The 27,403-nt window shown below is 41.2% G+C and overlaps 1 protein-coding gene across 2 annotated transcripts in view; it reads right to left on the minus strand.

Moving 5' to 3' along the window:
- The window catches only part of col2a1a (collagen, type II, alpha 1a), a 54,311-nt gene extending 27,688 nt beyond the window's left edge, over positions 1 to 26,623 (minus strand). The window contains exons 1-17 of one of the 2 annotated variants that reach the window (XM_083768408.1): positions 26,263 to 26,623; positions 21,134 to 21,153; positions 20,866 to 20,898; positions 19,998 to 20,030; positions 19,721 to 19,774; positions 15,041 to 15,142; positions 11,660 to 11,737; positions 10,955 to 10,999; positions 9,671 to 9,724; positions 8,333 to 8,386; positions 6,241 to 6,294; positions 5,988 to 6,041; positions 5,772 to 5,825; positions 4,684 to 4,728; positions 3,510 to 3,563; positions 2,537 to 2,581; positions 1,670 to 1,723 (exon numbers count right to left, since the gene is read on the minus strand). In XM_083768408.1, the coding sequence (XP_083624534.1) occupies positions 1,670 to 1,723; positions 2,537 to 2,581; positions 3,510 to 3,563; positions 4,684 to 4,728; positions 5,772 to 5,825; positions 5,988 to 6,041; positions 6,241 to 6,294; positions 8,333 to 8,386; positions 9,671 to 9,724; positions 10,955 to 10,999; positions 11,660 to 11,737; positions 15,041 to 15,142; positions 19,721 to 19,774; positions 19,998 to 20,030; positions 20,866 to 20,898; positions 21,134 to 21,153; positions 26,263 to 26,356 (927 nt within the window). In that variant the 5' untranslated portion in view covers positions 26,357 to 26,623. Of the gene's footprint in view, positions 1 to 1,669; positions 1,724 to 2,536; positions 2,582 to 3,509; positions 3,564 to 4,683; positions 4,729 to 5,771; positions 5,826 to 5,987; positions 6,042 to 6,240; positions 6,295 to 8,332; positions 8,387 to 9,670; positions 9,725 to 10,954; positions 11,000 to 11,659; positions 11,738 to 15,040; positions 15,143 to 19,720; positions 19,775 to 19,997; positions 20,031 to 20,865; positions 20,899 to 21,133; positions 21,154 to 22,971; positions 23,168 to 26,262 lie in introns of those variants that run through there. The other variant, XM_083768409.1, reaches the window with a different exon arrangement.
- Positions 26,624 to 27,403: the final 780 nt, after the last annotated feature.

The following is a 27,403-nucleotide window of genomic DNA, read 5'->3' on the forward strand; positions in this document are numbered from 1 at the left end:
GATCTACCCACCTGAAAATAGTTTAAATATGTACCCGAGGGTGCTTTAGAATAGCGGTGCTGGCATTACATATAAGACAAATGCACTTGGAATGGGAAATAGAGGAGGAGAGATGTAATAATTAGGGTTTTTTGTATTTAATTTATAATGCTACCGATGTTTGTGCACAGCAACACTGAAAACAAAATGTTGCATTGTTGATTTGAGCTGACAGGCGCTTTTTGATGTCAATCAATCAAGTCACCTACACAGCCTTTGTGATCTACTGGTACCTTTTGGGCACCCCTGCTCTAGGGGGAGCGTGACACCCCTGCTCTAGGGGGAGCGTGACACCCCTGCTCTAGGGGGAGCGTGACACCCCTGCTCTAGGGGGAGCGTGACACCCCTGCTCTAGGGGGAGCGTGACACCCCTGCTCTAGGGGGAGCGTGACACCCCTGCTCTAGGGGGAGCGTGACACCCCTGCTCTAGGGGGAGCGTGACACCCCTGCTCTAGGGGGTGTGTGACACCCCTGCTCTAGGGGGAGCGTGACACCCCTGCTCTAGGGGGAGCGTGACACCCCTGCTCTAGGGGGTGTGTGACACCCCTGCTCTAGGGGGAGCGTGACACCCCTGCTCTATGGGGGAGCGTGACACCCCTGCTCTAGGGGGAGCGTGACACCCCTGCTCTATGGGGGAGCGTGACACCCCTGCTCTAGGGGGAGCGTGACACCCCTGCTCTAGGGGGAGCGTGACACCCCTGCTCTATGGGGGAGCGTGACACCCCTGCTCTAGGGGGAGCGTGACATGAAAAGGGTAATGGCGGTTGTATGGCGTTATTTAGCATAAACAGCTAAATCCGGTGAACACCGTTGTAAGGAGATGTATAGAGCAGCTGCTGGAGTATACAGCAGCTGTGTCTCTCTCTCTCTGCAGTGACATTCTGTGATTATTTGGCATAATCATTATGAAATGTATCATTTTCGGCCAAATACAACGAGACTTAGTGCTGGGGGGGTCAGGAGGTAACAGGGGGTGCGTCAGCTAGGTCAGGAGGTAACAGGGGGTGCATGGCCAAAAAACGTTTGGGGACCTCTGAAGAACCTTCTCACTTCCAACATAAGTGATTACTAATGGTCGGCGGAATGAGAGATATGGAATATCATGTGATTTCTAGTATAATTTTGTGTTTCCTTTTTTGATAGATATTAGTGCTATGCAGCACATAATTATGTAGGCCTACTTGTTGTTACTCAGATTGCTTTGCATCTGTTTTGTATCTGTATCAACCTGATGTTGGATAGGACATTGTGGAGGGCAGCGATCCAGGAATCCCCGAGTTGGTGTTGGCTAGACCTCACTCTCACAGTAACATGTATCCGTTTTGTTATATTGTTATACCTCTGTACAGAATATGACTATGGTCATAAGCATATTATCGAATAAGCTCAATTTGATTATTCTTGTAAATTACTCTGCATAAGAACGTCTGGTAAGTGCTAAATAGCTTAATTGTACATGTCCGTACAGAGAGAGAACGAGCGAACGAACACATTGGGTGACAGCACTGGACACATTTTAATCGTGAATGACATGTCTGTGAAAAGAAAAGAAAAAGATAGAGAGAGAGAGAAAACAAACCTTACAGATAAAGATAAAGATAAAGATTAAAGATAGATAGAGAAAACAAACCTTGGCTCCTGGGGATCCTGGGAAACCGGGGGCTCCAGCGGGGCCAACAGGGCCCTGGAAAACACAGGAGGTTCCAGGTTAGAATCCACATCCTATCACGCTCTACTTTCTGCCCAGACCGTTACGCTACGGCCTGGGCCACACGCTCTACTTTCAATCTCTTTAAAGTGTCATGTCATACGACTCATATACCCGCAATCTGCACGCCATCTTATTATGTTGAGCTATTTGGTAGACCAAATACAACAACAACAACAACAGTTGTTGTATTGTATTATTAGACAGCTTGGTTGAATTTGTATTGTTTGATGTTTGATGTCTGGGGACTGCAGATGGAAATTAGCAAGTTTGGCTAAATCTGGTATATTTACACTGCATTTTTAATGTAATGTTCATCAATATACACTGTCCCGACCAAATAAACAATATAGAAAGCGGTGTGATATTTCTGTCTAATCAAAGCCCCAGAGCACCTGCTGCGCTGCTTGAATCGTATGCTGTATCCAACATGACAGCCATGTAAACAAACAATGTCATTTACAACTTATACTAAACGTTGCTCTCAAGAATGACTTTGTGAGAAGTGAGAAATAGACAATATACAGTATAAAGCCTAAATGTATTCTATTTCATCAACCGTTCCTTGTTATCCGAGGCGAGGCGTGTTGGACGGCCAGCGCTACACTTATGGAATACTTTCATTACCAAAAGCAAGAAAATACCTCATTTTGTTGTTACTTCTGGGTCAATCTATTAATGAATGTATCAGGTGTTATTTAACTATTATCCCTTAGCTTACCTAACATACTCTACCATACAGCTTATGGTTATGATAATGAGAAGTGAGGTGGGAAGTAGAATACTTACAGGGGGACCAGCGGGACCAGGCAGACCATCATTACCACGAGCACCCTGTAGGGAACATACACCATATTAGTACTGTATATAATGTAAAGTAACACGTACAATGTCACCCTGTACAACACATACACCACATTAGTACTGTATATAATGTAAAGTAACACGTACAATGTCACCCTGTACAACACATACACCACATTAGTACTGTATATAATGTAAAGTAACACGTACAATGTCACCCTGTACAACACATACACCACATTAGTACTGTATATAATGTAAAGTAACAAGTACGGTCTGTAAGTACAATATCACCCTGTACAAAACATACCACATTAGTACTGTAAAAGTAATATTACACAACCGTAAGTACATTTGCTCATGTACTGTGCTTAACCCAGTTAGGCCTGACGTCGAAATTTACAAAAACGTTCGCTCTGAAAGAATATATAGGCTACCTATTCAAAGATTTGTGCTGCATTTTTACGATTTTTCAAAAACAGCAGACCTACAAGTTCCACCGAGTGGCGCGCTATGAGCTTGTAGATGCTGCTATTTTTCAATAGCTAAAGTATAACAGAATGCTTGAAACACCAAAATGGGTTAAAGGTATATTCAGTGATTTCACTCAAAAAACCTTAGGTTTCGTTTTTGGCTGTGGGACCCAGCCTTTCGTCCAATCAGGATAGAGAGTCAAAAACGAAACCTAAGGTTTTTTGACCCCCAGGGGTTAACTGGGGACAGGGAGGAACTCCTTATATGGCCAGCACACTCTATAGTAGGGAGGATTATCACAACAAAACAAAAAAATAAGTGATATTTGAATTAAGTGAAATCACTGAATATACCTTTAAATGCAATTTCACCCATTTTAACCCACATATAGACCATATTAAAGTGAAGAGAGCCTATACCGTAACAGTATAATGCATTATCTATGAAGTGAAACCAATGATGAGACGTCAGAACTGATACTCACAGCAGATCCGGCAGCACCGGGACGCCCCCTCTCACCAGGAAGACCACGTGGACCCTAAAGAACACAACACACACCTCACTCAGTCAGTTACTTATACAACTGGACCCTAAAGAACACAACACACACCTCACTCAGTCAGTTACTTATACAACTGGACCCTAAAGAACACAACACACACCTCACTCAGTCAGTTACTTATACAACTGGACCCTAAAGAACACAACACACACCTCACTCAGTCAGTTACTTATACAACTGGACCCTAAAGAACACAACACACACCTCACTCAGTCAGTTACTTATACAACTGGACCCTATAGAACACAACACACACCTCACTCAGTCAGTTACTTATACAACTGGACCCTAAAGAACACAACACACACCTCACTCAGTCAGTTACTTAGAGAGAATAGAGAGAATAGAGAGATAGAAACAGATGGTAGGTTCATTATTGTTTACCTGACATGCTATCGTTTCTAAAGTACAGAATGCAATGCAATGCACACCGACCGACTCTTTGGAGGCAATGTAGGGTTCAGTGTCTTTGCCCAAGGACACTTGGACATGTGGACAGGAGGAGGAGCCGGGATTCGAACCGCCGACCCAGGGATCATTGGACGACCTGCTCTACCTCCTGAGCCACAGGAGGTCATTAAATTCAGGCATTTCAGCCAGTTCATCCTTAGCTCATTATGGGGCTAGAGAGCCAGTTCATCCGTAGCTCATTATGGGGCTAGAGAGCCAGTTCATCCTTAGCTCATTATGGGGCTAGAGAGCCAGTTCATCCTTAGCTCATTATGGGGCTAGAGAGCCAGTTCATCCGTAGCTCATTATGGGGCTAGAGAGCGCCACAACGACGCTGTGTGAAGATACCTCCAGCCATTGCATGAACTTGAACATGATATTTCTTAGAAGAAGTGCTTTAAATTAAAAGTCCTCACTCCTGCCGTGACAAACATCTGACTAAGCACTGCCCCCTATATGGGTATTCTAAGGAATGTTCTCATTGCGTCGTTATTAACGTTATGCAGATAGCATGGTGTTTTTAGACAGATGCTAAGTTCATTGTTTACCTGCTATCCTATAGTTTCTTTGAAGCATATCCCATTATTTTATTTTCTCTGTAGCCTACTAGGATCATAAATGTTTGTGTAAATTGTTATAAACTTACCATGGGTCCGGGTGCGCCGTTCTCTCCGGCGTTACCTCCCTCTCCCTGTAACAGAAGAGAACAGCCATCAGGTTGACAGTTTAGATTCAATGAACACGACTTTCAATACTTTTAATATATCTTTTATTTATATTATGTTAACTCAATGACAGACTATGGATCAGAGCCTTGGCCAGTAGCATCAGTGGCATGCACAGATAGACACTAGGGGGTGCTAGAGCACCACCTGCCCTTGTCCTCTGGACAGCAATTTGCCCTTTTCTTTTCTTCTTCTTCCGCATGTACAGTGTACATGTACACTACAGTATGTGGACGATGGTGACATTGATCAATTCTTGATTAAAAAAAGGTTCTAATATATTATTTATGCCCCAAAATATATAAATCTCACACTATTAAGGCAACAGGCCGGATCCACGCGCTGCACAAGGTGCCCTTTTTTTTCACTTGAGCACCTGCCCCTCTAAATGTCTGTGCACGCCACTGAGTAGCATTATAGTGACTGACATCATAACTGAACATAAAAAGTATTGTATGTCCTTGATGAATTGAATACACATTACCACAATGGAAACAACCTTTGTGTTAAAAAAAAAACAGGAGCTCTAAATGCCATATCAGGAACATAACAGACTTCAAGTGTTCCATAAGAAGCTGAATAACAGCATGACCTTATTAAAAGTAACTATCCATTAGTTGAGTTGTAACAGCTATAGGCTCCTTTCAAAGCTCAAACCACACCAAAGGGTCAAGTCGGCACAAAACTGTTTTTAAGGTCAACCACACCAATGCAACTCAGTGAGTTGGTGTGGTTTACCTTAACCCATTCTGACCTGAGATCAGATTCTACAAATGTCTTCTACATCCTGACAGTTTTCCATTCTGACCTGAGATCAGATTCAAAAAATGTCTTCTAGATGTATTTATTATTGATTTTCTTTTTATGTATGTCTCTAATACCCCCTCCTCCCCCTTCCCATAATCTGTCAAATATAAACTCTCATCATGTGTATAATCCTGTTTCGTGTTTGTACATCAATCAATCAATCAATCAATCAATCAATCAATCAATCGATCAACTCTCCTACCTTGGCTCCTGCAGCTCCTGTCTCTCCCTTAGCTCCATCCAGACCGGGGTGACCCTACAGAGGCAAAACAAACCATCATTATAGGAACCACTAATTAACTGTCTAATCATCATCATTATAGGAACCACTAATTAACTGTCTAATCATCATTATAGGAACCACTAATTAACTGTCTAATCTAATCTATACTATTTTGCATGTGGATCAATCACTCACTCTGTGTCCTTTGATTCCGGGAAGACCAGGCGTTCCGGGGAATCCTCGTGCGCCCTGCAGATAAAGACACAAATGTGAGATTAAATCATATTCTTCCTCTCAATGTATCATTCTAGTAGTGGTCAACCTGAGTGTGACCAAAGACGGATTTTGTTTATCATCACACATCTGTAAGGCTTTTGAATTTACGGATGTAATCATGAAGCAGTTAGTTTCAGTGAAGAATGAACGAGAAGGTGAATGATTGGCTCACCTGAGGGCCTGCAGCTCCACGCTCACCAGCCTTTCCAGGTTTGCCAGCATCTCCCTGGAAATGAACAGAAAACACAATGATTTTATGGCATTTGAAATGATTTGATTGATGGCTTAAGAGACAGCGGTGCATCACGCATTGTAACCTTTTACAGTCTATGATTGTAACCCTAAGGTATATACAGGGGGATTGTTCCTTTAACTGTGTTGGCTGGCTGAGGCTGGGACGAGGAGTATTATGGGATATCTTGTGTTTACTTTGTGTTCTGGTGTGCAGGGAAGCGTCACATTATTGAGAGGAAGAGAGATATTACTTTGTTTGTTCACTACGGAGGTTGGATACAGAATTAGAACCCTGGGCTGATCACGTTTGTCCTTTTTTTAATCATTATTTTGTTTATTAAATCACCAGTTCTGCAACACAGACTCCTTTTCCTTGACAGCATAAGGATTATTGGGAGAGTAGAGACACGGTGGTTATAGCATGTCCACTAGAAATGCATGTCCCGGTGTAGGACAAATTACAATAACATGAGAACAAATATTAATTCCACACAATGGATAATTCGATATAATAAAGCTCTTCACTCGATCAGTTTATTGTTGAAAGACTTTTATCCAATGTTGTGTTTTAAGACAGTAGGCCGTGTTGGACAGTAACAATGACATTGCTTTGTGATCTGTGATCTTTGAGTAATTTGTCCACTACTACTGTATATCAGATTCATACTGCTGTCTGTGATGTGATTAGATAGCTCTGCTCTTTATCTGTTGTTGGGAGACGGACAGTGCCCCCTGGTGGGAAATACATGTAACATGTATATATGTAAAGCTAAATCATACCTAACAGAGGGCTTGGCTTCAATAAACAGACATAACATTGTAAGTGATTCTCGGGACCTACTGCCAGCTATGAGGTGCAACAGTTGAAACTAATCTGGTGCAAAACCAATCAAACTAATCGATTGAATAGATTATAAAAACATAATTAAAAAAAAAATAGATTTACCAAAATAGTGCAACACAGTGGGAGATGTATAAAATAGAGAAGGTAACAAATAAGTTGTAAACATCTATATTACAAAAAAACTAAAAATCAAAAAAATAATTGCGAGAATAATTGCTAAGAAAAGTATTGATAGTTGCGAATATAATATGATGACATGGTTGACTGGTGATATGGAGCCTAAAGGAGGACAATTATATCATCAAAGAAAATACAAAAACAAGTGCTTCTCTGATCACTGATTATTAAGAACTGACAACAAAACTATTTTATTGATTTAAGTTCTAATTTTAGGTTTTAATTTTAAGTGATTCATATGTATAGCTCGATACGATATTACGTCGTTATTTTTTCCCGTAGGTTTATGCATTTTCGAAAATGTAACGCAGAGGAAATGTTTGCTCTAGTCATGAGTCTAGTCCTATATTAGTTTAGTAGCAAACATTGTTTAGTCTTTATATTAGTTTTATTGGTCATTTTGATAGATATTCCTTGATAGATTATTTCCTTGAGCTTCCTATAGGTAGTGGGTAAATGTGGCTAAATGTTGTCCTGTATTTGTTGGTAGTGGCAGAGCTGGGTAACATTATTTGCCTCCTCGCTTGGCCAGTTCACACTTTAGTCTCAATGTGGATTTTACTGGTTAAATAAAGGTTAAATAAATAAAACAAGGATTTGGGTACATTTGGGATTGGCATGTATTGTTGTACATTGTCACGTTGTGTGGTGTTTTTATGATCAGAGCACCATAATGTAAATACGGTAAAAAATACGGTAAGCCTCCTGGGCTTTATTGTGTTTTCGTCTTTGGTGATGATGACACCGACTGTATCATCGCAAAGTCTTAATGTACAACAAGAACTTATTTATGTACAATCACAGAATAAAATCAATGACTTAACAAAAAAATGTTGCATCGATGAAAACTGTGTTCTGTTTTGTTTAGTGGGACATCATTACGATGTGCTTGTGTTTTTACTTTTTAGTTGGGCCTTATGTGTGTGTGTTAGGTTATTCTTTTTCCTCAACAGGTGTAGCAGTCTGGTGGTCCCAACACAACAAAAGTGATTAAATACGTAATACGTACATCACTTCCTGGTTTCCCAGATGGTCCGGATGGGCCGCGAGGTCCAATAGCTCCCTGTTACGAAAGACAAGACAAGACCATACATTATCACAGATGTTTGTGCATTTGCGTTTATGCGAGTGTACACACGCACAGGCACACGCACAGGCACACGCACACGCACACGCACGCACACACACACACACACACACACACACACACACACACACACACACACACACACACACACTTAATATCCACTGAACTGCTTCGAGACTCATTTAAAATACCACGATCAAGTATTCAATTAAAGGACCACCACTTTAGCCATCTTCAATTAATATCATTGGTCCTCACCAGTCACCAATGCTCATCGTAAGATAATATCATTGGTCCTCACCAGTCACCAATGCTCATCGTAAGATAATATCATTGGTCCTCACCAGTCACCAATGCTCATCGTAAGATAATATCATTGGTCCTCACCAGTCACCAATGCTCATCGTAAGATGGAACCATTTCTGTCTAAACCTGCATACAAGTGACCTTTCAGACAATAATTGTTGTTGTTTTAAATTAATGCAAGAACAAAAGCTTCTATTTCAGCATGCACATTTTCCAGGAAGAGAAAGTCTGTAGTTTCCATTAGCTTGTAATCCACATTGATGATGTCACTTATGGTGGGCAGGTTTCTGAACTGTCCACATGCAGCTCACAGAGAGACACAGAGAGAGTTGACAGAAATAGTTCTATCGTATAATGACTATTATATTAGTGAGGACCAATTATATGAAGATATGAGGTTGAAAATGGCTGAAGTTCTCTTTTATTTTAGAGTATTTAGAAACAACATCAACTCAGATATAACCTTATATACGAGTGTATATACGAGTGCTAATTAAATCAGGAAGGTGCAATGTACATTTAACAAGAGGGACACCCTGATATACCTTGAATGTTATTGTATTCCCTTGTGATTACCTTGCCTACTGTAAATTGACCTGGATTAGGAGCGTCTGCTAAATGCCTACAGTACATTGTAAATTGTGAATGTATTGTACCACCAGAGATAATTAACCCATTCTGAACGGGCACCCATTTTGGTGTCAGCATCATGTTATGCTTTAGCTATTGAAAAATAGCAGATCTACAAGCTCATATCGCGCCACCGAGTGGCGCGATACGAGCTTGTAGGTCTGCCATTTTTGAAAAATCGAAGAACGACTGACATTTTTAGAATCTGATCTCAGGTCAGAATGGGTTCATCAGGACCAGTGTGTGTCCGGCGGAAACCTCGTATGAATCTGATCTCAGGTCAGAATGGGTTAACACATAAGAGGTACATTAGTTTCAACTTACTGCTGCGCCAGGCTCTCCAGTCTCTCCTGGGTTACCTTGGAAACCTTGTGGGCCCTTTGGGAGGGAGAGAGAGAGAGAGAGAACAGAACAAAGTGAGAGGCATTTACTCATTTGGTGAATAATATCCCAGCATGAGTTCTGCTGCCTGCTTTCACAAGTTATAAATACATCATCACAATAAATCACATGATCGCTTAAGAGGCAGCAGGCGTCCGTTAAAGCAGGGGGTCTTCATCAACCCCAGCTGCCCAGCATCCCTATTCTGAGGGACAACTTTAGCCCAAAATAGCCGATCTAAAATCGCCTCGCGCTGTGAGCTTATAGATCGGCAAAGTGGTTTGGTGTAGAGAGGGGAAAAAGACATTTCATTTAACCAAGTACAGAGCCAAATGTCAAGTTTACTAATTATTTGACGGTTTAAGTGCTTAAATGTCCGGACATATACGTTAAACTGATTCCGTTCTAGATTCTAGGAACCCTGGTACACCGAACCGGTGGACATCTTTTGGTCCAATTCCGAACCAACTTTAAACCGAAACCACACTTAATGGGTCGCCATGCCAACTCCTTGCAACCAAACGGTTGCGAGTAGACACATGTGGACGGATGCATGTAGTTGCAACTAGCAACCATTGAATTGAACCAATTGAATCACTTGCATCGACATGCGCCACCATGCGACGACGTGCAACAGGACATATTGCGTCTGGACTCATTGGTGTGGTTTAATTGGGCTTTAGGGGTTCTGAACCAATCCATTTTCAGAGGGAACATTCTGAACTGGTTCAATATTAGGCTTATAATACATTAAAGAAGAATTGTTATTTAAAACATTCAGCAAAAACTTGGCAGATCTACAAGCTCACAATGCACTGCAATGTGATGGGTTGTGAGCTTGTAGATTGGCTATTTTCAGTGACGATATTTGGTTTAGAGGGGGAGAGAGAGGGGGCCTTGAATAGAGCCCTGGGTGACCCCGGTCAACTAAACTATAAAACTAAAGTTCTTAAAGTATCATGCCAGCTTATAAATTATAATCTGTTATGTTCTTATATTATTTGTTTGATGTCGTCACAGTCGGGCGGTAACTTAAATATGTCCAGAACTGTTACCATATACTCAAAAATAGCAGATATACAAGCTTGTATACAGGCACAATATACAATGCCAGTATCCAATACTGGCATTTTATACACACTGAAATTAGAAAAAAATACAAAAAGATGATATATGGAGAGCGACAATATATGGTGTGTGTTGTGAAATGTGTTCTACTGTACTTACAGGAGCTCCAGATGGGCCTGGAGGCCCGCGGGGACCCATAGGGCCCTGGAAGATAGAGAGAGAAGACATTATTAATTATTAGAATTATTAATGTGTAAACCATCATTTTTAACCAAATGGAGAAAATAGTACATTTTTCATATCATATCATAACCTTAAATAACACGCGTAAAATAGAGAAAAGACAGGAATTATTAAGACCACAAAGAAAACAAGCCATGTCACGACTTTCTTTACATATTGCTTGCATAATTGTAGGCCTACTTACTGTACTGTTTACATTTACAACTTCAAAAACATTGAACCATTGAACAAATAGTACATTATTCATTGTAAGCACACTGACAATGTAAGCACATATAAGCTTATAATAGCACATATAAGCTTATACAATGCCACTCTTTGTGGACTTCAATGAATACTAACTGTGTATGTAATCATGGGAGTGCAGGTACACTATACGTCCAGGAGGTGGCAGTGTTTCTATCTGTTCACCCCTGGCCTGCTATCTATTTGTATGGCATTATTTTTGGGTACTCGCAGAAAAGCTAAAAGTGTTAATTCACCAAACATTAAGTAATGGTTCTGAGATACTCCCTACGCTGTTCGTGCAAAATCCACACGGATCCATTCAAATATATGTATATTTTAAAAATAAATACAAATATAAAGTGTTGCTGTGTACATGGAATGAACAGCACATACCATTGGTCCTTGCATCACTCCCATCTGAGCGCCTCCAGCTTTCTCATCAAAGCCACCAGCCATCTGAGCAGCAAAGTTCTAGGGGGGAAAAAAATATATAAACACAAAAATGTTATTCAATCTATATAGTTAAACCACATGAGCACTATAGCGTGCCTATTCTGGGCATGTCATAACCTATGTATACTTTTCAGAAACCTGTGTGTGCGTGGGTGCATGGGTGCGTGCGTGCCTGTCTCGGTTGCCTTTAAACTATAGAGGTGTAACGAAACAGTAACTGCATCGGTGTAACGAAACAGTAACTGCATTGGTGTAACGAAACAGTAACTGCATCGGTGTAACGAAACAGTAACTGCATCGGTGTAACGAAACAGTAACTGCATCGGTGTAACGAAACAGTAACTGCATCGGTGTAACGAAACAGTAACTGCATCGGTGTAACGAAACAGTAACTGCATCGGTGTAGCGAAACAGTAACTGCATCGGTGTAGCGAAACAGTAACTGCATCGGTGTAGCGAAACAGTAACTGCATCGGTGTAACGAAACAGTAACTGCATCGGTGTAGCGAAACAGTAACTGCATCGGTGTAACGAAACAGTAACTGCATCGGTGTAGCGAAACAGTAACTGCATCGGTGTAACGAAACAGTAACTGCATCGGTGTAACGAAACAGTAACTGCATCGGTGTAACGAAACAGTAACTGCACCGGTGTAGCGAAACAGTAACTGCATCGGTGTAGCGAAACAGTAACTGCACCGGTGTAGTGAAACAGTAACTGCATCGGTGTAACGAAACAGTAACTGCATCGGTGTAACGAAACAGTAACTGCATCGGTGTAACGAAACAGTAACTGCATCGGTGTAGCGAAACAGTAACTGCATCGGTGTAACGAAACAGTAACTGCATCGGAGTAACGAAACAGTAACTGCATCGGAGTAACGAAACAGTAACTGCATCGGTGTAACGAAACAGTAACTGCATCGGTGTAATCGAAACAGTAACTGCATCGATGCATCTATTTAAATTTACTCGATTCAACTGTATCGATGTGCAAACAACAACATATGGTATCATTGACTATGTATCGTATCGAATCGTAAAAGTAATTGGTTGTATCGATACTATAAGTACTTGTGTGTTGTATTTATACATTTAAAAAATAAAAATAAAGATTATTTTTCCATTTCATATCGCTACATTTGGTCTATCGATAAATGGGTGTAATCTCTATGCTCATGTCAAGGTGCAGGTTTGTCCATGTTTTCAAATACAATGTCCATGTATTTACCAAGAGAATCGCTGTTTATGTATTTATTTCCATAATAATACATTTTCCCTTAAAAAACCTGCACTAGCCACATGTTTCATACTGATTGTTTTTGCTAAATAGAAACTGTATCATTTTTTAAATCATTGAATCGAATCGCCATGAATTGTGTCCAGCCTGGGACTGGGAGGTGGGGGTTCGATCCCCGGCCGGGTCATACCAAAGACTACAAATGGGGCCCAGTGCCTCCCTGCTTGGCACTCAGCATCGAGGGTTAGATAGGGGTAAGTCCCTGCGTCATACTAGCGTCATGCCCAGATGACCCAGGGATGTTTTGTGCCGAGTGGGAATTCGTTCGGACTGGTGGTTGTCCAGAATCGAAAATCAACAAATGTTTGTCTATTTCTGTGTCTGTGTGTCTGAGGTAGCCATCGGCTTCCCTGATTGGCCAACCCCAAATCCATAAGCTTCACAGATTGGCTCAATATAGTTTAGTTCAGTGCGATTCTCAAACTTTTTCATGTCAAATGTATTTGTATTTGGCTGTGGACTTTTAATTTCTCCCTAGTATGCATGGATCCAGCAAAAATAGGTGAACATTTGGCAGAAATAGCAGAGGTAGATCGGCGATTTTCAGCAAATTGATTTGGTGAAAAGGGTCAAAATTAGAGGAGACAAGGACCCTGGGAGTCCCGTTAATCACTCAGGTTTAAGAGGTTTACCGGTCCCCTGGTTGACCCAAAGTGTCCTAGTGTGGCATTACATTTCAACAAAGAACAATATTAACTTAATCACTGTTTTCATGGTAACTGAATCATTCTCTACCACAATAAACATGATTCAATTGTTTGTTTAACATAATCTCCAATTTCCTAGTACAATTAAGAGGATGTATTATTTATTTTTTCATCACATGAGACATTTGGGCCGTAGCAAATGTCCTACCAAATGGATCTAATAGGTCAGCTGAATAGGTTTTCTTGACACTTCTTATAGATTTAGCCACCTATTCATAGCTATTCGTTCCCTATGAACGGTAATTGATCTGATAACATCTTTCCATGGGGTTAATGAAATCCCACTTACGCCAAATAATTCACACCAGCAAAGCAAACTTTGCCGCTGGCACTGTGTGGCGACTAAACAGAGCGACAACCAACCAGAAGCTGCTTCTGTGTAGCGACTAAACAGAGCGACAACCAACCAGAAGCTGCTTCTGTGTAGCGACTAGGCAGAGCACAGCCAACCAGAATCTGCGGCTGTGTAGCGACTAGGCAGAGCACAGCCAACCAGAATCTGCGGCTGTGTGGCGACTAAACAGAAGCTCTGAAGCACCATGCTCTGAAGTATGCATGAACTTAAGGCTCATACATAGTCTGGATTTTCGGTGGTTAGGTGACCACCGAACTACAACATGACGTCACTGAGCCGCGGTGAAGAGCAAACCACCGCCACCGCTCCAGCCCTTCTCTCTGTTTTTACTCACCACCGCTCAACGTTAATTCAGCTCCGTTGGTCAGCTCACCACCGGAGCGGTGGTCACCTCACCACCGAAAATCCAGACTATGAATAGGCCTTAAGGCTAACTAAACTCTCAACATCAGTGTTGTAACTGAGTATTGCATGAAAGTAGGGAATATTGATAACAAAAGTTTTAAACTAACTGTGCTATAAATGATTAGAGCGACGTGCATAGATTATATTTCTTAGCGAAAATGAAACAATCCGTTATAAACAACTCTGTCCATACCAGTGTTGAAATGTCTATAAGAAACGTTGGGATTGTTTTTCTGTAACGTCGCTTGTAAATATGGGTTGTTGTGTGTTGTATTTTGGGGGGATTTTTTTGTGTATAGTCGCTTATTTTGGGCTTGCTTCCTAATGTTGTTTAAACCATTTTGGGTGGGAACCCAATACCCCTTTTGGTATTTTAAACATTATGTTATAATTTAGCTATTGAAAACTAGCAGATCTACAAGCTCATAGCGCGCCACCGAGTGGCGCGCTATGAGCTTGTAGATCTGCTATTTTTTGAAAAATCGTGAAAATATTTATTTCAGAAGACTGGAGGATTTAGAAGAATCTTTTTGTGTCCCTAAAGTACTGACTCACCCCTCCGAGTCCTGGGGTTCCAGGGGGTCCTGCTGGCCCGTGGGGTCCTGGGTTCCCCGGGGTGCCGGGCTCACCATCTCTGCCTCGAGGTCCAATATTTCCCTAGGGAAAAGAGAGGGAGACGTTGAGGCTTCGGTGTCCATTATGAGGTTTTAATCGATTCATTGTTGCTCAAATAATTATTAATTTAATTGCCTTTCTGTCGTTGAACAACATTGGAATATTATGAATAAAAATTACATTTCTGTTTGGCTTTCAGGTTCTGTAAACAAAAGGTGCACAACAGGGCATTATGACAAATAACTTAAGTTAATAGTATCATACTTTGTTAATAGAACAAAACATGAATAGTCGGAAAAGCTAATCTACACAAGCTAACATCGTGACAGATTGTGATCTTGTAGATTTGCTATTTCTTTATGTCTGAAAATATATGACAATGTTTTTTTTTCAACATGGAAGTGATGATAAAATAAATTGTGATTATCTCAAAGAATTGCAATTATGTGTACAAATGGAACCAAATGTGTACAAATGGAACCAAATGTGTACAAATGGAACCAAATGTGTACAAATGGAACCAAATGTGTACAAATGGAAACCAAAAACCATTTGTTACGCACCCGTGCGCAGCCATTTGGAACCCACTCAAGGTCAAGGACACAATAAGACCCACTGGTGTAGCACTATAGTGTTTCCAGTGAACCGACATGCACAATAGCAGCACCCTGACAGTAGCACCCTGACAATAGCAGGACCCTGACAGTAGCACCCTGACAGTAGCACCCTGACAATAGCACCCTGACAGTAGCACCCTGACAGTAGCACCCTGACAATAGCACCCTGACAGTAGCACCCTGACAGTAGCACCCTGACAGTAGCAGCACCCTGACAGTAGCACCCTGACAGTAGCACCCTGACAGTAGCACCCTGACAATAGCAGGACCCTGACAGTAGCACCCTGACAATAGCAGGACCCTGACAGTAGCACCCTGACAGTAGCACCCTGACAGTAGCAGCACCCTGACAGTAGCACCCTGACAGTAGCACCCTGACAGTAGCACCCTGACAATAGCAGCACCCTGACCGTACTCCCAGACAGTCGCGTCACGAAGATGCAAGATGCAGCTAAGAGCAGGAGTCACTTCCTGTTTTTGAAACAGCTGGCGGGTGGAAATGATAATGCATCTTGGTGACTCTACTGTGTGGGAGTCAGTACCCTGACTCTGTTTGAGCAGAATGGAACAGAGCCTTCATTATAGTATCATCCGTAACACAGCTTGGGTTTAACGTTGAGCGCTCTGCGCTCGGTTGCACTTCCGCATTTGCCAACCAACATTTGGTTGGCAAACGGTGGGTCGGGACCCATTTGTGCGTCGACCCATTTGTGCGTCGCAGATCCATTTCCGTGGTTCCTTAGTGAATATCCCTCTATTTCTTGTTTCCTATATATATTTTGTCATAAATTATTATTTCAAAATGACTTTCATAAAATAGGCCACAAAAATGCACAACTTTTCAGTTGAAAGTGTTTAAGAACTGCATTGTGAGCTTGTAGATCTGCTATTTTTACTAGTTTGGTTCCTGAGCTAAACATTTTGGGAACCATTGATAGTCTGAGATGTTGGTGAATCTATTGTTTCAACATTGAACAATGATAGAACATTCTTTGTATATTAGATATGATATGATGTGTTTCAATATTAAACTGATCCAGTTATAACCGGCTGAAATTGAGGATGCTTTTTTTTTTACAGATATATTTATTAATAGTTATCAGAACCAGACAGACTATTTTGCAGCCCATTGAGTTCAATGGAAACAATTAAGTTTAGTTTGAATCCTCCATGGTGAATGTGGCTCAAACCAACAGGTCCTACGCACGAGCACAGCAGCCATATTGGCATGACATTGGACTGTATGTTACTAGGTCTTACCAATGATACTAATTAAGGTTGTGTTCCATTCCGGTCAAAAAGAGTCAGGGTGCTGATATTGTGAATGCTGGCTCACTGGATAAGCTCTGTTAAACTAAATGGAACAGAGCCTTCAATGGTTAATGTCATGCCAATATGGCTGCCGTGCATAATATGGTCCTAGACCAAATCATCATGACATCACCACCACAACCAAAAACATAACTCAGGGCAGCATGGCATGGATCAGTATTATTTATTAACCTTATTCCTGGAAGAACATGATATTGTTATTGACTATTGGGCGCCTGGGGCTATGCTTCTCCTGGTCGATATTAATATCTAATAATAATAATAATAATAATAACTTGAATTTATATAGCGCCTTTCAAAAACCCAAGGACGCTTTGCAATAGCAAAAAAAAAAGAAAATTCCCAAAAGCCTGATGAGTGAAGTGTCTCTCCTGCCCAAGCCCGTCAGGACCCAACGAGACCCAATGAGGAGCTAGTAGGCTAAATAAAGTTAACAGCCTTCTCGTCAGTCTTTCCGTAGGGAGGCTAAATGTTTTCTACTGCCGTGTGGATTACCATGTGTCTGCATCAACTATGATTTCAGATCAAAGCCATAAACTACATCAACTACAATGAATGAAACGTACTTACAAAGCGATCGATCGATCGATCATTTTGCCCCTTGTTTTGATATTGGCCTAATTAAATCGATTCCGTGGTGGTTGTATATGAAGCATTATGTATGTGGAATGAATCCAACAAGATAAAGTCTGTAAATGTTAATATTAAGTATTTTGACTGATTAAATAAGCAGTGCATCTCCAATCCTCACATCAAAGGCATTGCAAATTCAAATCCAAATTAATATGTTAACTGCCAAGTGAGAGAGTCACTTAATGACAGAATGAGAACTGCTAGTTGTGAGAAGGTAGAATTGTTCTTCATGAATAGTTGCTAATATTTAATGAAGAGGTAAAGGCTGCTGCTGTTCCGGTCAAACTGGCTTTCAATAAAAGGTGCTCCCTGAAGAGCCCTCCAACAGATGGCGCTGTTTCAAATTAAAAAATAATATCAAAAGCAGCAGATCTACAAAAGCTCAAAACATGTCACTTCGTGTCACGTTATAAAGCTTGTAGATCTGCTACTTTTGTGACACAAAAAGTAAAAATCACACCTGTGTGAAGTGAGGGGCGCTAATATATTAAAGTCTAACTCATGTTGATTAGGTGATGTAATGGTGATGTAAAACAAACGGTGCACAACACAAACATTAAACGCCATTAACAACAAAGAGACAATATGACGTAAACAACACAGTATGATGTACATTTTCCATTTGTTGTCAATGCGTTTTTTACTAAACAAACTTTAACTAAAGACAAACATTAAACCTGTGTATAGGAAAAAAAACATTTCTTCCCAACAGCAACGATATGCAGGGTGAAATTCTCGTTAATGTAATGAGTATTACATTTCATGTTCTGTAAGTAGGATAGGCATTTATAAGCTTTTAGCTTCTGCCTACTCCTTTTGATCATCTTCATGTTTTGGTTTTGTTTTCATAACAGCTTACATTCATTGTCTTTAAATATTGTATTTGAAACTGAAGGATGATCAAATAAACTAAACTAAACTAAACATTATACCACAGACCTCCATCTGATACGAATATTTTATCTCTGGGGACCAAAAAAAACTGCAACGTAAAAAACTGCAACCCAGTGTTTACTTAACTCTCAAATGTAAAGAACCAATATAGCTGCAAGCAGGGATAAGACGGGACCACGCAATAAGCCCTTTTAGGTCGCTCGACAGTGCCACTTTAGGTCACCCAGTGGTATTGCAGCTGTTCGAACCCCAAACAGACAGAGTGCCTGTTTGCTTGCTGCTATATGTTTGTTCACGTACAAATCTCTGTTCAACTGCGATTTCAGGTAATGGTCCATAGATTGTGTGTAGAACATTTCACGCAAATTCCTCAAAAATCCTGGCAGAAAATCACCTTTTAGTAACTGCTCAAAATGGTGAAAATCTGAGGGCAGAGCTTAGTAACTCCTCAAAATGGTGAAAATCTGAGGGCAGAGCTTACTGGTCAAAGTGACAGATGTGTTCCCCATGAGTCGAGGCACATGTGGAAACAGGTGCCATGACTTTGGCCAAACGAGGCATGAGTTACTGTATGCCTGTTCCATGGTTTCATTTTCAAACGATTGCTATAGCACCCCCTTTTGGCCAATTGGAGTGAGACTGTGTTTCGGTGCTATTTGGCATGACCCTCTACCATACTGTCAAGTTTCATAAACATGTGACGCTGCATGTATGCATTAGGGGCAAAGAAGTATTCTCATAAAACTGCAATTTTCATTTGCTCATAAAACCTACAAATTGTACAAAGATCCCGGGAGGAGATAGATTTGAACATTTTTTCCATATAATTCAGAATGGTGGGTGATCTAAAGGTCAGAGGTCAAAAGTCAGAACACAAAAGTTGTCCGGCACTGTTTGGCATAGACCTCTACCATATTGCCAAGTTTCATTAAAACCGCGCGGTTAAGCCAGAACTGCTATTTTTGGCTGAAGAAGAAGAAAACAGACAAATACAATAAGGGACCAAGAAGTCCCTTCGCGCTTGGTCCCTTAATAAGAGTCCATGTGGACCCCTGACCAAGTGGTCCACATGGTTATTGACCGAATGAATAAATTTGGGAAAAAAGGTGAATTACTTGTGTGTAATGTGTCGTTTGTTCCTCACCTTATCACCCTTTGCGCCGGCCTCTCCACGTCCTCCCTGCTCTCCTGAGGGCCCCTAACAAAAAACAAAACAAACGTTGTCTCAGACAGATGTATAATAATAACAATTTATATAAACCTGCTATTCAGAATAAAATACATGGCGCATCATTGAAGTACTTCACACAGCCCAGGTATGAGTTGTGGAAGCTGCATCCAGACGCAACATATAGGCAATCTGTCCAAAAACACAAAGAAAGTGTCATAGTAAAAATAGTTTAATAAAAATTAATAATTACCATTGGGCCTCCTGGTCCTCTAGGTCCTACAACCTACACAAGGGAGGGGAAAAAGAAGGCGTAGATAAATTGTTTTGCTGGCCGATATAAAAGAATAAAATCATGTCAGGTTTTTGAACAGCATTCATTCAAGGACATTTCTTCCAGTGAAAAGTAAAGGAAAAAGCGCAGCGTGACGCGGATGTCAATTTGACAGGATAAGTTTAGATCAAAACATCAGCTCTATTAGGTAGGGCTTTGTTCACTTGCCGTGGAGACTTACAAGAAAGTAACTAATGGGTATTAGGAGGATTTGTGTGGGTTGATTATGTCTAAGGAATGCATGGTTTCTTCCAGCTAAGCCCTTATCAGAAATAAGGCTACCGGTACCCAAAAATATTAGATCTATAAGCTTGCCATGCGTTGTGGATGTGACGCGTTGCAAGCTTATAGATCTTCTATTTCCACACCATTGTACAATGAAGCATAAAGTCATGGGAATTAAATTAAAAATTGGCCTAAATTAATCCATTAACGAATGTTAAGGTTGTACATTCAGAGTTTTGCAGCTACAGCAGCTTTACATCTGTTATTTTAATATGCATAAAAAGGTCTGCCAGGACATAATGCATAAAGCAGCAAATAATACGCATAAAAATAGTAATAAGAAAGGTGACAGTGCAGCATGAAAACAAAAGGAGCATAACGTGATTTAATGTACTGTAGCATAAAGTATAAAATAAATGTTTGTGGTATTTCCATTCTTTTTAAGTGAATATACTGTATATTGAGCATTGTCTTCGCCTGATGTTTGCCCCAGCATAGGAATGCTATAGGGTTGAAGTGGTTAATTAATTTATTGATGAAACGCTGAAACAGTCATACTTACATCGGCAATGTCTCCTGGTTCACCTTTCTGTCCCTGTTTCAGAAAAGACAACAGCATGAGGGACGTACCTCCACAAATTCATTCACTTGACTTTCTAATATTAAATTCTAACAACAAATAATAATAATACAAACATAATTTGAGGGCAAATATCAAAGTGCTACAGAGTAAAAGTATTTGCACAAAAATGGCTTTAATAATTCACAACTTGGTTCATTGTTATATTTGCCAGTTTGTGGGTGTATATGAGTGTATTGTATCGTCTCACCTGGGCACCGATCGACATCTCTGATGTTGTGGATGAATGGATGATGGGAGATAAAGAACAACGTTAAAATGGGTAAAACCTCAGAGTGTTCTGCTTTCACGTTTGATAATAACTAACCATTTTATATTTTCAGCAGATTTTCTAAAATAGCAGATCTACATGCTCACGGTGCTTCATATAAAAACCATGTAATTAATTCACTTCTACACCTCATAGCTAGGAGCCAAGCTCAAAACGTGTTGCATAGCAACGCATTGTGAGCTTGTAGATCGGCTATATTTGGCTATTTTCACTGAATGTTCACCACAGACTAAGGACGCTATATTCTGACCACTCAAAGATCATCCACCAATCCCAGATGTCTCGAACCCATCCAGATGTAGGCCTATTTAACCCATCCAGATGTAGGCCTATTTAATGAACCCATCCAGATGTAGGCCTATTAAATGAAAAGCTCTGCAATTTAGTGGGTTGAAGCAAAAAGCCAGCAGAGACCAAGCCGTGAAAGAGACCAGGTGGTTAAACAGATATAACCTTAATATGGGCGGGGCTGGGTAGATTAGAAAGCATTTGAGTCAATTCAGTATCGCAAAAAAAATGTGAATGTAAATTCAAGCAAAGTAGCAGCTGATATGTAAATGACGTCTATTATTACACGTGCAAATGTAACTTTGACAGCTTAATCAATCACTCAATCCCTATTTCTGTTGAACTATGGTGTCATGCAGCAATATACAAGCTCACGTGTCACATCATGACACACTGTGAGCTTGTATATATCTGCTATAAGTCTCACCTATGATGGCATGACCAAAATAGAGACACCAGATTGAAGGCAGTTACAAAATGATCTAAGCCTTCAGCTAAAAGCATGATAAGTGAATTAATTTATACATTAGAAACCAAATTAATGCAACGTCTAGACTTCCGTGCCAGGAAGTGTCATGTTATGAACTTATGACATGATTGACATCCTGTCACGTGAGAAACTATAGCGCTTCTAAAAATAGCACAGTGATAACAGGCCCAAAAGGCCCAAAGCCTACTGCGTACTCCATCATACCAAGGTGTCGGCAAGCGACAGCTGTGTCGCACTGTAGAGTATACATTAGGCTAAAAGCATTTTGACACGTTGACCAACTGAGTGGTGAGATGAAGTCATTAAAGATAATAGTTGGACAGCCTTGGACCAAGACTGAGAGAGATTTATTTCCTCGATTGTGACAGAGACATAAATGTCAGAATCAATAAAAAGACATCTCTGTCAGTCTTGGTACAAGGCTAAAGGATCCATCTAAAAAACAGAGTACGGGCTTCATCTCTGTCATCAACAATTGAGATCTCAGAGGAACACAGCTTTCTTAAACCTAATTTATACTTTGGTGCTAAACTGATTTTCATGTGAAAACCATGACGACGTTCATCACGTCTTCCAGATTAATAACTGTAAAATTAGCCCTTATATATAGTGTCATATTTCAATGTGTAAGCACGCAGGAAAAAAGGGCCACTTTGGAATGAATGGGAACCTCATGTCTTGAACAAACACAGTCAAATCCTGAGGGTTAGTTTAACCATGGGAGTGAACAAATAATGGACCCGGAAAAGGTCTGCGAACCAAACGTCCATTTTCAGTCGCACACACTTTGGGAGTCAAAGTTGAATTAACGTCCAGGATTTGACTGTGTCGACCAGTGTCATTGACAGGCTAGGCCTCAGGGAGGAGGAGGCCCTATAGCTGTCCTTCCCCATCCAAAGTGTTAGCCGCCCGCCAGGGTGAGATGCAAGTTATACAGAAGTAATTTATTTATATGGAGAGTTAATAAATAAATCACAACCGATGGGAGCAGTGGAGTCAGCAGGGCAGATGGGGCAGCACTCTCCGGACGAGAAGATAGGGTTGGCGCACTCTTTCATCTCCTCGCAGATGATCTCATCGCACAGAACCGACCCGCTGTCGCACACGCAGATGCGACACGGCTCCGGCTTCCACACATCCTTATCGTTATAGTGGTGGCCATCTTGGATGCAGCCTCCCGCCTCCTCTGTGGTTGTCGGAACCACCAGGGGGCAGTGTGACAAGCGGGCAGACAGACAGGAAGGCAGACAGACAAGACAGACAGACAGACAGACAGCAAAGTGCAGGGATGGTGGATATGGGTTGGGATGAGAAAGTGTTGGGGGAAAAAGTAGTTTAGTGACACAGCATAAATGGTTGTTGAAGATGAAGATTGAGGTTGGAGGGCGGGGGGTAAAATGAGGAAGTAGGAGGAGTCATATAAAGTGGGTGGGAACATGGAGGGGTGTGGTTTAAGAGAGAGATGAAATGTAGTACGTGGGAAGAGAGAGAGAAAGATATGTTATCTTTCTGCAAATTAAGCCAGCACACACAAAGCATAATACGGGGTGCTTGTGGGAAAAAAAGTAATATCGTGGAAAAGTTCATTTATTTCTGTAATGTGATTCATTAATGTGTATTCTACCGGTAGATCCTTTACACAAAGTGAAATATGTCAAGCCTTATTTTATCTTGATGATTTCAACTCATGAAAATCTAAATCCAGTATCTCAAAAGTCCACTTGTAAAGCTCCTTAATTCCCATCATCATCATCATGATCATACCCGGAAGTTATGTGGGAATGCCTACTGGCCTACTGAGTGGCAAAAAACTACTTTCTGGCCTTGACAAACAGAAAAGTCACATCTGATTGCATTAAACCACGTTAAACAACATTTAAACACACTTTTCATTTCACTTTGCCACTCGATTTGCCACTCACTTTAGGTTATAGCCTCTATAATATACATTTTTGAAAATTTAATTATGTTTTCTTGTATCATATTCCTTATACATAGACTAACTTTTCCATGATATTAATTTTTTTTGGACACCTGTATGAATAGGAGGTAGCACATCACATCATACCATATGTCATATCATATCATATCACATATTACAAACCAACACAACATAACAAACATTGATTGAAGCGGAGAACATTTTAGCATTCATATTGCTTCCTGAGCAAAACAACATTTCAAGAGAGTTGTCATCAATGCATAATGTGTCATGTTGTGCCGTTTGTAGATACTTTTGCTGAACCCCCTGACTAAGAGCTTAGAGCCGCCCTTCCTTGCGCTATAAAATAACAACTATAGTCCTATTTTCTAGCAAAACAGTAACCATACTATTCTATTCCACTTTGCCCTAAAGCTTAAATGAGGAACCAAACAAAAATAAATATTTGAAGAATTGAGTTGAGGTCCCTATAGCCTATACAAATAATTCTATAGCAGTGTATCTGTGTTATACCAACAAGAGATGCATTTAAAACCACGTAAACCCAAACATAGAGGTCTATTCAAAGCTCCCTGCCTTTCCCCTCGACACTAGCTGAAAATAGCCGATTTGCGACTGTACATCTGTCATTTTCACCAAATGTTTGCCTCAGAGTAAGGGATGCGAGGGGCTCAAGTGGTTGCCTCAGAGTAAGGGCCGCGAGGGGCTCAAGTGGTTAAAGTGTGGGGCTATTCAAGGTATTCCAGGCTGTGTGTTTAACCTGCAGGCCCTGCGGTGCTTTGCGGAGCTCCATGAATGAACCTCTCTCACAGCCAGAGGAGACTGTGCACAATTGACAAGCTGCTGCCTTATGTCAACAAGGAGCTCCTTCTAAAATTCTCCGGCATCTGGATGTCGGAGACTGTGTCAAGAGCCAGGGCAAACACACGGGGCATATTTAAGAATGGCCAGCTTGTGTTGTGTGTGTATTTCTGGTCCCGGCGGTCCCCAGCCGATACTCTAAATGCCTGCTATTTGTTTTTTGAGCGTTTATGTGAAATTGATTCTTAGCATGTACATGTTACAAGATCTTGTTTAACCTGCGCTCTGCACAGCAGGCAAGCAGTGGCTTTGGGCCAAGAGTTCCCTTGTTCTCCCCTGTTCCCCAACGTACTTGTAATTGAATCTGGGATGTCAAGCTAATGTATACCGGGATGGCATAAAAATGTGCAGAAAAGGGACAAATAATGTGCTGAAAGTGCAGCTTCATCAAACAAGGTTTGTGAAGCTCTTTCTAAAGTCCATCTTTCATATAATCTTTTCTGCCGTGTTGCCTTTGGTTCTGCCGTGATGGAATTATAAACTCGCCACTCCTCTGGCTGTTCCCTTTGAGCCTGCTAGTCTAAAAGGTCAAGCAATGTCTGACCCCGTCACCTCGCATTAGGAAACCCCAGCTCTATTAGAGCCTCAACCCGTGACTCTGGTTTAGCCCTAGACGCAATTAATTAACAACAAAGCCCTCGTTTCAAATAGCTTCCAAAAAAGCATCATTTATGAAATGTGCAAGAAAGAGGAGGTCCTCTATATATGAACCCCTGTTTAGGGGCAAACATTTGGCAAAAAATAAAAACAAGCAGACGTTGGGAGCTTGTAGATTGGCTAATTTCAGCTATTATTCATTGTTGAGGGAAAACAGGAGGGGTTGACCCTGAAGGACTTCGGTCAACTAAGTATAAGTGGCTAAAGATCACTGGTTTCTTGACCCTAAAACCCATAATGATTTGTCCTCTACAGACTGTCTGTCAGTGAAAGTAGAATAGAAGTTTTCAAACCAGCAAGCAGAAAACCAAGCAGAGCCAGACGCAGGTGAACAAAAGGATGCTTGTTCACCTCTACCTGGTGCTCCATTCCTCACAGATGGACCCTGACAGCCTCACCTTTGCTCCTGTCAGGACCTCTACAACAACAACCTGTTCATTATGCTTCTGATCATTAACATATTAAGATATATATGGTTTTTTTTTTAAATGCATGAAATAGCCTTTAAATAATAAAGAGGTCATAATGAAACAAGACATTCCCAGCAGCTGTTTTTGTTTGCTCGTCATGAGAATAAAAAACCAAAAGAAACCAAAGCAAATCCATTTCCGTCATATTTTACACCAAAGCCACTTGCTTTTGATCAATTGTTCCACTATTGTTCTGGGGGGGGGGGGGGGGGGGGGAATCTATTAAACTGGTAAAAAACTTGGCAAAAACTTTGGAAATGTCACCCGCATGACAAATCCCCAGACCTTTTTTCTTTGGCAAAGTGAAAATTGAAGAGTCATTAATGTGTGTCAAACTTACGGTCATCCTCCTCCTGACATCTGACAACGGCTAGTAAAACCACCTGGGACGCTATGAGCAGCAGGACAGTCCTTGAATCCACAAAGCTGAACATGTCTAAATGTTAGACATGCACAGGGTGCCTTTGGGGTGAAGAAATAAACTGAGTCTCAACTCAGTGGGTTGCTGCAGTGGTGTGAGAGGAGGTGGTGAGATGAGATGGTCGTTCTTCCCCGGATATCAGAGACTTGACAGAACCATGCAGTAAAAAAAAAACCCTCCCAGGATCTTCAGTGGAATCCAAAAACGCGGGGCCCCCAAACTGCCAGCACTCTGCACCCACCGCGTCAGGGCAAAGCAGCGCGGTTTTATGTCCACCCTACCTCCTATGGTTGTTCGTATATTGGGAACTAGCAGGCCGTCCCCCTAGACCCCCAGTGGAGGTGAAACCCGAACCGGATCCCCATCCTACCTCCTCCTCCTCTGCCCATCCCACCACCAAGCACCCACCTACCCACCCCAGCCCCACTGTTCTGTTACATCTGTGGGGGCTGCTTTTCTCCCAGGACCCTTCCCCCTGTGACCTGCAAGGCCTCGCTTACCCAAAAAGACTTAAAATATATATATATGAGACAAAAAAGGGACTCCTGCACATCCATAAAGACCCGTGAGAGGTGCAAGTCTATAGTTAGCAGGCATAGACATCAGGGAACAGAGACGGACAACTTACTGCATCAACTTATTTATTAGCACTTATTTATGTGCTGATAAATAAGTTGATGCAGTAAGTTGTCTGTCTCTGTTCCCTGGAGTGTGCAGTCCCTTCCTTGGAAGGTTTTTCTCTTTTTGATATATAATTATTATTCTTTTGCCCCTGTGTTCGAGGCAGTAAAGCAAAGCACTCTGTTTGTAATGTGACAATACACTACGGACATTTACACTAGGGAAGACGTCTTGTGTGTTGGAACTACTAATCAAATGTAGTAGATCCATGGCACCAGGGACGGGTTATGGAATGGGCCAAGGGGGGACAGTGCTCAAACTGGGAGCTTGTGTTTTCTAATAGCTGAACAATAACATTGAGCAGTGTTGATTTTTGACAGTCATAAGGTATAGACAATCTACTGTAAGCCTACATGTTGTGAGCTTCACAGCTATTTCA

This window comes from Protomyctophum parallelum (assembly GCF_964188405.1).
Source record: "Protomyctophum parallelum genome assembly, chromosome: 7".
NCBI classification, from domain to species: Eukaryota; Metazoa; Chordata; class Actinopteri; order Myctophiformes; family Myctophidae; genus Protomyctophum; species Protomyctophum parallelum.